The sequence below is a fragment of the Halyomorpha halys genome, unplaced genomic scaffold (genome assembly GCF_000696795.3).
Source record: "Halyomorpha halys isolate HHAL.00 unplaced genomic scaffold, Hhal_1.1 Scaffold107.1, whole genome shotgun sequence".
In the NCBI taxonomy this organism is placed as follows: Eukaryota; Metazoa; Arthropoda; class Insecta; order Hemiptera; family Pentatomidae; genus Halyomorpha; species Halyomorpha halys.
The window spans coordinates 1,281,468-1,292,751 of NW_027112128.1; the positions used below are offsets into that span (position 1 = coordinate 1,281,468).

The 11,284-nt window shown below is 29.1% G+C and overlaps 1 protein-coding gene across 1 annotated transcript in view; it reads right to left on the reverse strand.

The window, feature by feature from the left end:
* Positions 1-11,284, reverse strand: part of LOC106677731 (multiple coagulation factor deficiency protein 2 homolog) — a 28,389-nt gene that overhangs the window by 1,479 nt on the left and 15,626 nt on the right. The window contains exons 2-4 of the mRNA XM_014415821.2: positions 3,645-3,807; positions 2,529-2,615; positions 1,625-1,788 (exon numbers count right to left, since the gene is read on the reverse strand). Of these exons, the coding sequence (XP_014271307.1) occupies positions 1,625-1,788; positions 2,529-2,615; positions 3,645-3,802 (409 nt within the window). The 5' untranslated portion in view covers positions 3,803-3,807. The remainder of the gene's footprint in view (positions 1-1,624; positions 1,789-2,528; positions 2,616-3,644; positions 3,808-11,284) is intronic.

Below are 11,284 nucleotides of genomic sequence, written 5' to 3' on the forward strand. Positions count from 1 at the left end.
TTGTTCTTCATTTATTGCAATTTTAATTAAATATTTATAAACACCAAAATTTCACTACCTTCTTTCATTTTAAATTTTATTCTGTACATTATTTTATTATTTATTTATTAATCCATATGTAGATAGTCCATTATACACCAGTCAATTGGTTCCAAAGTGTTCTCTATAGTTATTCCTAGAGGACTAGGCATCCCAGAATAAAATTACTTTTCATTTTATTTCAAATAATGACTGGAAAAGTAAATAATCCATTATTTCCATAAACTCTTCATATTATTGGTATATGTCATATATTGATATAAAATGTCAGTTTTCACAGGAAAGGTTATTTAGTAAAACAACTTTATGAAATTAAAACATTTTGTATTCATAATATTTACCCTTATTTTCTATACATTTTCCTTCTTGTGTAATCAACTTTTCAATACCAGAAATGAGAAATTTAGGGTTTTATGAAGTCAGAAAATGTGTTTTTGGCCTAAGAATCATTTTTAAAATTTTATGTTTAAGAAAGTTATCCAGAATTCTGAACAAATGGAAATGTGTAGGAGATAAGTCTGGCAAATAAGGTGGGTATGGAAGGACCTCATAGCACAACTTGTTCAGTTTCTTCACTGTTGATCATGAAACATGAGCTCTGGCATTGTCGTGTAAGAGTATAGGATCCTTCTGATTAACCAATGTAGGATGTTTCTTGACAAGTTTTCATGAATTATATCAATTTCACTGTAGTACAACATGGTATGATTGTTCTACCACTGGGTAAAAAGGGGTAGTGAATTATTCCTGCCACATACTCTTAATTGGGTAAACATTTGGCAATCTAGCGTGATCTGACCAAATCACTTCCTTGCAAAACCGTTGGTTTAGTAACAGTACTTCCTTATTAAGTACTGAACCCCTGACCCTTCATGGGTTGTAGAGGTACAGATTTTAATTTTTTTTTTAAGCAGTGAAAGGTATGTCTCATAATTCTTCAGCTGCTGCCACTCATTAAATTCATGAGGTACCCATATCTACTTTTTTTACTTTACCAATGGTCTTTGAGTGTTGAGAAACTGTTGATACACCCGTATTCACTTGTGCTACAAGTCCTTTAACTGTTTGGTAAGGATTTTCTTATACAGCAAGCCTAAATTCATCGTTCATCGTAGTCGTCTTCCTCTGGGCTAGATATCCAAATCTGTGTCACCAACCATAAATTTTTCAAACAACTGGGCAGTGGTCAGTTTGTTGCAACACCTTTCCCCAAATGCCATGATACTGTCTCTTGCAGCTTGGCCTGCCGTGCATCCAAGTTTAAACTCATAAAAAATAAATTTACTCATAAATTACGTGTTTCCATGATCATAATTGATGGTACACTAAACAATGTGCAATCAATTGGAATGCTAGTAAATATTATAAAAAAAAGAGAGGATTAATAATGCTCATTATAACCTGTAAACATGAACGCAGTAAATAACAAAAGTTCACAAATCTCACTTTGAATTTCTGAAATTATAAAAATGGACATTTTACATGAAATGACCCAATACATTTGGTATGATATTCTACAGAAACCAATACATGAAAATCAATAATATTGTACTATCAGATTAAAATAATATTTTATGATATTCACCAACAAAGTAATTGAAGTCTTCAGGTATTGTTAGGGATTTATTGCCGATATTATCGTGAGCTCCTTTAGACAGTTCACCAGTATTACTATGCTCGATAGTATGCCTGATTGCCTGTAAGATCTCTAAACCATCAAGTTTAGTATTGTTGTCATAGTCATGTATTCTGAAACAGGGCAAACATTTTTTTTTTTTAGTTCGAGGTACTTATAATTTCTAATGATTACATCTAGAGCTATATTAAATGTCTAAAGTGATTAAAACTAAATACAATAATTGATGTATTTTAATCATGATTTCATTTTTAGATTATTAACACCATCTGTATTTATTTTTAGGAAGAGGTATTACATTTTAGGAAATAATTCTTACATTACTTCCTAAAATATAATTGTATTGAGTCATATTGTATTGAATCTTAAATATAAATGTAATGAATGACAAAACAAATTACTATCCTCAATTATTAGTTCATATTTGCACACAATTGATTATTAATTTCTCCTGAGTCTTTAATAATAAAATACTAAGATCAAATGAAATAAAAAGGTACACTAATTTTAAAATCTTTTATATATTTTTTTGGAAAAGAAAATCTAAAAAAAAAAAAAAATATTTAAGCTAGTAGGCAAATTCGTAGTCTAATTATTTATCTTAAGGTTTCATCAGATAAATTTTCAATATGTCTAAGTACAATTAAATATTATTGAATAATTTCTCAAACATTGTGAATACAAAAATATATACACTGATATGATAATGTAATAAGAATAAAATATATTCTGATATGATAATGTAAGAAGAATAAAGTATACACTAATATAATAATGCAAGAAGAATAAAATATACACTGATATGATAATGTAAGTAGAATAAAAACAAAAATAATAAATAGCAATTTATTACTTGAAATATTGAAATTCAAGTTCTTCAGGAGATAATCTGTTTAAATCCTCTATGTTGACTGATTTACCCAAATCTTCTTGAATATGTCTGAAAATAGATTATTGAATATAAGTGAAAATGTTCACAAATAATACATAACAAGTAAGTTTAGGTGGTCAGGTTGATTATAATTTAAGCCAAATTTATTTTTACTTTTAGATTCAATAATTATACCTTTCAACTGGTCAAATGTCTAATATAGTGTTATAATCCTGGGTCTTAGCCTCCTCAAGGAGCCTTCGCCAAGAAATCTTATGAAATGCAGTTGCACTTTCCAATTGTAGACATTCTAGAACCACCTGACATCTTGCACCACTGTACTTGCCAATTGCTGTCAGGTAAGTTAGACTGTACCAGAGGAAGAGTAACAGACTTCCTCCAGTACAGTCCAACCTTCCTTCCAACAGCTTTTTAGCAGAATTCTCCTTCTTCTACGTTTTGGAGGCTCATTTGAGCAATGGTTAAATACAGTGCCTTAAATAATATGATTTATGTTTGTCTGGATAAAAATGAGCCACTTAAAAAAAAGTACCCAAAGTCATTAATAATCGTTTCCTCTATCTCTAGGGGTACATCATAAATGAAATTATCCACTTTCTGAAATTAGGGCATATTCCTATGAACATCCTGTCCTATTATATTTAGTATTTTTTTTCATTAATGCGTAGACCTTTCTCCTCTGACACTTTCATCCTAGATTCAATACAACAAATGACAATGTCCAAATGATCTTTGCATGATCTAGTAATTGTACAAGCCAGTTGTAAATTGTGTTATTGGCCTGGATTTTTAACTTTCGGACAATATTCTGAGATCTTATTGAATAGAAGGTATGCCAGACCATCCTCCTGCCTTAAACTTCTCAGAAGTCTTGAATTTTGGGAAGAGATATAATATAATGTAACATTTCAATGTGAAATTCACTTAAAAGTAATGCATCAATGGATTAGTTAATAATAATCTTATTTGATTAATATATCTATAGTACATTGTTAAATTTAGATTTTATATTACATATGATGTAAGAAAATGTCAAAGATCAGCAACAAAAATAGCTAAAAGTGAATATCATCTGACCCAGTATCATGGAGTAAATCAGCGTCCATGGTTATTTTTGGTGAACCGGGGGTTGGTCTGTAGTGAGGTGAACCATGAGGATGGTGGGGTCCTCGGCCTTCCACTACCATTTGGCATACAAACATTAATATACCCTGAAGAACCATGAACAACATCATTCTTTCTGTAAAAATTTAGTTTCAGTTATTATTATAAATGTAATCAATATGTTATATCATAATTTTTGTCATAAGATCCATCTAAAATCTGCATGAGAAAAATAATAATCATTTTAAAACCAAAGATTTTCTTATACATTTGAAATTAATCAATGTCTATCATGGACCAAATGAAATAACTTTTGATTTATTTAAATAACTCAATAATTTCATAGTATATTTATTGATAGGTACTTCATGTAATTTAAGATTAAAGAAATGTTACTTAAATTTGCGATGACCAGTATACAGAAAAAACAAGGACAGCTCTGTCCTTTATTATAAATCTGTAAAATAATTTTGCTTCTTTTACATGAAAGACCCTTGATGAACTACTTAAAGTGATGTAAAATACCTCATATCACACCAAAAGGATATTGCTTTAAATTGCAGCAAATTAGCTTGACTTCCTTTTTACGTAACTCAAAGTTAACTAATAAATCATAAGTTCAGAGTTCTTTCTAGGCAATCCATACACCCTTTCGTTAACTAGATTTATGGAATGACTAAGGACATCCGTAACCCAAACTCTTTTGGATAAGGAAGAATGAAAAGTTTTCTAGTTGAAAATTTAGACTTGTCAGTCTTGAAATATAAATATAAGAAGTTTTTCATCAAAAGTTAATAAATCCGCTTCTGGGAAATTAATATTGGAGCACTAATGTAGATAAGTTTAATTTTTATTGAAAATATCTATTTGTAATACCTATTTATCATGAAAAAAAATTTCATTTTGAAATAAAGTGAATTAGCTGTAGAATCTTTATTTGTAAAAAAAAATTAATTTTTAATAATGGTCAGTATTAACTTTTGATGGAAGGCTCCTCAAATTTATTCTTTCATATATGCTAATATGAAGATAATAGTACAAAGGAGGTAGCTGACTTCCTTCAAATCTCTGATTTAGTTCTTTTTTTTTGCTTTAAAGACAAATTGTTCAGTTAGTTAAATAATGAGTTAATAGTTGACCGTGGATTTATTTAATGAGGAGAAGAATTAGGGATGCGGTCAATGAAGAACACAGATAAGTAAAAACATATTTATTAGTGCCAACGTTTTGGTCAGAATTTCAAGCCTTCATCAGGTTTAAGAACAAAAAACAAGATAACAACTAATAAAAAAAAGATATACATATATAGTCATAAGAAAATAAATGACATTATAGATAGATAAATAGTATTGGAAGACATGAATAGTTTAAGTATTATAAGAAAATAAAGGCTGTATAAGAAGAGTAATATAAAAATTCAGTAAGAGGAGAGAACAAATAATAAAATACATATAAGAATCTAGTTAGTAAATTATAAATATATGTACACTTTTTTTTTAAATTTACATAATGATCTATAATCTCTCTGTAATTAACCCAGAACAATAATTTACCCCACTGGCATGGGTTAGGAAAATAAAACAAAAAATATGGTATTAATTTTTGAAGAACTGGTAACACTGTTACACCACAGATCTGCATATAGGCGCGAAAAGATACAATGAACGGTAACAATGTTTTTAGTGATACTTTAGGGTCCAAAAGTAAATGGTACAAATCGAGGAGGTAACAGATTTTGTGTAGTTTCAAGTGCTACTTGTTCAACACTACTCTCGTCTTATTTTATCCAGGTAAGGCTATTATGTCATAATTTTGAAAAATGAACGAGGATTTATAAGTAAATAAACCTACATTTCTTGGGCCTTTATAATGTAATTTCAAGGAAATACAAATCCACTGGTGAACATCCTCGGGTAGATCTTAAGTATGGAGACGGTGGATGGCTGCTTTCAAGTAACATTTTGTGGAGTTGAATACTGATGACTATACTAGGATAACGTTAAGCTCTTATAAAAAGCTTCAACTGCCTTAAGAAATATTGCTATTTTTCGTTAAAACGGCTTGAGCAATCTTTAACGTTGTTGCTTTTCTTGAATAGTGACACATTATTATTCAGTTCTAAAAAAAATATAATTTTTTTTTTTCAAATTTTGGGTTTTTACTGTACAAAAATCCGGTCACTAATAACATGTAAAATTATGGAAAATGTAGTTGAAAAAGTGCCGCTGGAGTTATAATTAGTGAAAAAAGTCTCTAAAGCTCTAAACTTGAACAGCCCTGATGAAGGAAGCTCTACAAAGTGATACGATACGCCGGAAAATAAATAGTGTCTACTATTTTTGTTCTTTTTCGACCGCACCTTTGACCATCTTCTTAATTTGAAATTGTACGGTAAATTTTTTATATATTTATAATAGTAAAAAAATAATTAATAAACGTAATAACAGATATGATAAAACATGCCAAAATTATTAAATGTCTAATAATTTTTTTTTATTATTTTGTGTACATTTTTTGACCGCCACACGGTCATCCTTACTTCTTACTAAAATAAATAAGGTCTTGAAAATTAGGAGAAGCATGAAATGTTAACCAGAAAAATAGAAGATAAAAGCTGGAGGGCTGATGCACTGTTTTGTGAAAATAAATTATATTTTCATCCTGACAGCCATCGATATTTTTTAATTTTCATAAATATCCTTTCTGCAATACAAGATAGATCCATATATTTTATTGTTTATTTAACTATGGCCTGTAAATAACGCTAAAATCAAACCTTAATACAGATAAATGGAATATGGTCCAGGTGCGGTAAAAAAAAACTCAAATAGTAGAATTATACTATTTTATTGAGCCAACGTTTCGCCCCACGTTGCAGGGCTTCGTCAGGGCTGTTTTGACGTGATACTTTATTTTTGACTGCCGTCAAAACAGCCCTGACGAAGCCCTGCAACGTGGGGCGAAACGTTGGCTCAATAAAATAGTATAATTCTACTATTTGAGTTTTTTTTTACCGCACCCGGACCATATTCCATTCATCTATTCACACGGTCAATCAACAATCTTCCACTTAATACAGATAATTATTTTCATACGCAGGATAACTTAAATTTCTAGAATCCTATACCTTAATCGAGAGATGAATGATGATTTGCACAAATTGCATAATATGCATTATATATAAACATTTTCCTGGCATTATAATATTATTAACATACATCAACATTATCTACGTTCTTATTAAACTAAAGTAGCTAACGAGGTTTATATAGTTGACCGTAGATTATTGATTGGAAAAGATTGGGGGTGCGGTCAGCAAAGAAACAACATAAGTAAACAAAAAATATTTATTTATGCTTCGTTTTCGCTAAGTTTCGACCTGATTTTCAGGTCTTCATCAGGGCTATAAAAACAAAAAGACAACAACCATCATTTAGAGAGAAAAAAAATATATAAATAAAAATAAAATAGATAAAACTATATATATATATAAAATAATAATAATATAAATAAATAAATACAAATATATAAAATAAAATAAATAATAGACTAAAAATTTTGAAATATAACAATAATGGAAAGAAAATATAAATTAGTTGATTACTAACTATGGACAAGACAGTAGTAGATTGATTACATTATTATTTATATACACATTTATATGTATTATTCATTCCATTATTGTGTATATTTCAAAATTTTTAGTCTATTATTTATTTTATTTTATTTATTTGTATTTATTTATTTTTATTTATACATATACATATCTATTTTATTTTTATTTATATAATTTTTTTCTCTCTAAATGATGGTTGTTGTCTTTTTGTTTTTATAGCCCTCATGAAGACCTGAAAATAAGGTCGAAACGTCGGCATAAATAAATATTTTTTGTTTATTCATGTTGTTTCTTTGCTGACCGCACCCCCGACCATCTTCTCCAATAAAGTAACTAACGAATTTTTGTATCAACATTTTGAACATTTTAAACAGATTTCAGCTATTATTAGTTTTCAGGATAATTTTGGAAAGTTCAATGTATAACGCTAATATGGCAAACGTTTAGTTAACTTAACGTCAGCTATATCAAATGTCTTTTAAGTTAAAATAAAAAAAATATATTTGGCACTATTTCTGTACTAAAAAGCCACACAATGTTGTCATTGTGTTCAAAGTTTGCTCTGAGGAAATGTTAGGGGAAAAAAACACTCGACCTTTTCAAAGTAAAGCATTTTTTTCCCTTCTCTGTTCCCTGAACTATGATTCACCTTCCGTTTTAGGTATCTCAACTCGGAAAAAAAAGGTATTCCTCACAAAACATTAATTGATTCATAGAAAGCGTTTTTTCAAACAACTCTAATCTCGACATACCAGTATCGATTATGGTTTCCATAAATTTTGACATGATTATTCATATTTTCGAAGTTTAACAGTTTAAAATACTGATAAGGAAGAAAAAATACTCAACGATAACTCCTTGACACTATTTCGGGCAAAAAAAATTATAGGTCTCTCATCCATGTCCTTATCATCCTTAAAGTGATATTGTGAGGGATAAAGTTAGTGACAATTCTACTAATGGGTTCTGATATTTTATAATTATTTGGGCGCTATTTTATAGAAAAACACGTTTTCGGTTATTGCATACCAACAACTTAGCAAAGGTTGCTAATATATATATATAGTACGCAGGCATCGCTGGGTCTAAACCTTATACAGCACAAAAAAGGGTATTAATTTTTTATTTGTAATTTTTTTTTTATTAAGCATTTGTACAAGTCTTGAATCTAGGACAAATTTGTAAAATAGCCCTGGCTATCATCAATACTTATTATTGAATGGAATATGGTCCGGGTGCGGTAAAAAAAAACTCAAATAGTAGATAATTATACTATTTTATTGAGCCAACTTTTCGCCCCACGTTTCGGTTTCGTCAGGGCTAAAAAAGATACAAACACTATAGTTACAAAAAGGAAAAAAAGAAAAAAACATAAGTGTAAAATAACAGGGGTATAAAATGTAAAAACGTAAGACATAATAAGAAAAATTAAAGGTTGTAAATAGTAAATGAAAAGGGTAATAGCAACAGATAGATAAGAGAAGAAATATTAAAGAAAGTACAAATAGAGAGATGAAAAAAGAAAAAAAAAATACAAATCAAATGATGAGACAGAATACTTATTATTGTTTTAATTACACGTTTTTTTGTCTAATAATAAAATAAGAATAAGCCCTATTTGCTGAAATATTAGCCCTAACAGAGCTATTTACGCTCAATAGTTCTCGAGATATAGCCTTTTAAAAAACAATATTTAATAAAAATGTTGTATGGAACGTACTGAAAATTTAGTAGTTAGTTAATTTATTTGGGAAATCTATATCTCAGGAACTACGTGTGACGTACAGATGTCTATTAGCACTCAAATTACAGCTACTTTAACGCACTATAAAGTAGTTTATGATCTTAACCTTCGTAGGAATAGTAGTTTTCATGATATTAGCTAAAATAAATTGATTTATAGTTGTTCGGACAATAAGTGTGATTTATGAAAAACTTTTATTTGAGAAACCGTTGGACGAACAGATGTTTGCCTGCACTCAAATTAAAGCTAGTTAAATTTACTATAAAATAGTTAATAATGTTTATCTTTGTATCTTTAAATAATGCTCTCTTAGATTTCCTATTGTTGTTGGTAGTTGTAAAGATGTAAAAAAAAAAATTGATTATTTTTAAAGTTTTGAAACAACCGCTATTTTTTTTTCTCCCTACCTATACTTGGCAGGCTCATCAATTTTGACTTGTAATTATACCTAGTTTTCAATTAAGTAATCAAAACTTGGGATGAAATAACTGTTTTTTTTTCTCCTCTTGGGCTCTTGTACTATTAATTATGTTTTAAGTTTGAAGTTGTTAAATGACTAAATGATCATTTTGATTTTATTGACTAGCGGTGTTTTTATTATTTATACACATCTCTCATTTGTGATTGCGATTTCAAATAAAACACTTAATACAATAAATCATTTACAGTTTAAGTTAATGTTATAGAAATATTCATCTGATACTTGTTATATGCGATACTGTTACATAAAAACATCCATGAAAATATAGTAGCTTCATGAACCCCACCGAGAGTGAAATGTTATTTAAATGACATATCCCTTGAGGGGACCTCTTGATGATCTCTATTAAAGTGACGGACATATGTAGACCTCCCCTTACACGGAGAGAGAGAGAATTCATTATAATAGCTACAATGGCTATAATGACAGTGAAACACAACTCTGGCGAGATAATCTGAGATCTGGGGGTTTTAAAAACTCCCCCCTCCAGGATGAAGAGAGGGTTGGACATGTGGCCCCTAATTATATCAGCATCACAGTCAGTGCTGCATCCACCTGCCTCTCCATTATCGGCTTACGCTCTTTCCTTTCCTCTCTTATCTCTGCGCAACCAGCATCTGATTTACTATTTTAAAACAATATCGAATATACTTTCAATGTTCTTTGATCGGGTCAATGGTTATAAAAAAAAGCTGGTGTGGTGCTCGCATCATCCTACTTTCAGTTTCCATCAGAAGAAAATTTCAAACAATTTAGTATAATTTCTCTGTTACTGCATAAATTCGCATTTTAGGGTTTCTCGAGATGTGAATAATGAATATCAAGTTTGTTCCTAACAATAATACAACAGTTTAATAAAATGTAACAATCGACTGGGTCCGATTTTTCAGTCTCAGGACTTGTTATTAATTTATATTATATTAATTTAAATTTATATTCTTTTAGTTTACTACGTCACTTTTTATATATATCTTTTTAATATATAATCTTGAACACAACTTTCTATGTATATTCTTATCATATTGTACAATAATTGTATCTTGTTCTCATTTAATTCTAATGAAGACCTGCAAAGTGAGCCGAAACGTAAATAGTTGGTCAGTTAGTTGTGTAACTATATTAACCGCTCCCCGAATCACTTTCATACAATTTAACAATGCCACTATTTTATTTGTATTGAAATTCATTTAATTTAAAATATATCTATTTGAATATTTAATACGCGCTTTAAATGCAGTTATATCGTTTATCTAATAAATATTCTTAAATTAATTTAATTATATTAATTTTTATTCGAGCCCAGACTATTTGAATGAGGACAAGACCTAGCTGATATTAAAGACCACTTTTTTTTACATTGACATTAGGGATGAGATATCGAAAGAAAAATATCGATATTGATATCGGATAGCAATATCGATATAGATATTATATCGGAACTAAAATATCGATATTTTAAAATATCGAAATATCGATATCGATATCGAAAATTTGAAGAATTAAAGTAATGATAATTACAAAATGATAACATAGCAAGACATAGGAAGACATATCTTATTTCATACCTAATCAAAATACATAAGAAGCTCTTAATAACTATGAAACAAAGCAACACCACGACATTCATAACAAATATAAACTAAAATATAATTGTTTTATTGAAGAAAATTTTAAAATAGAATATCGATATTTTATTTTGATAAGTACATATTTATTTCGATATTTCCTATTGATGTAATCGATAGGGAATATGAACATCAATATTCCGATAT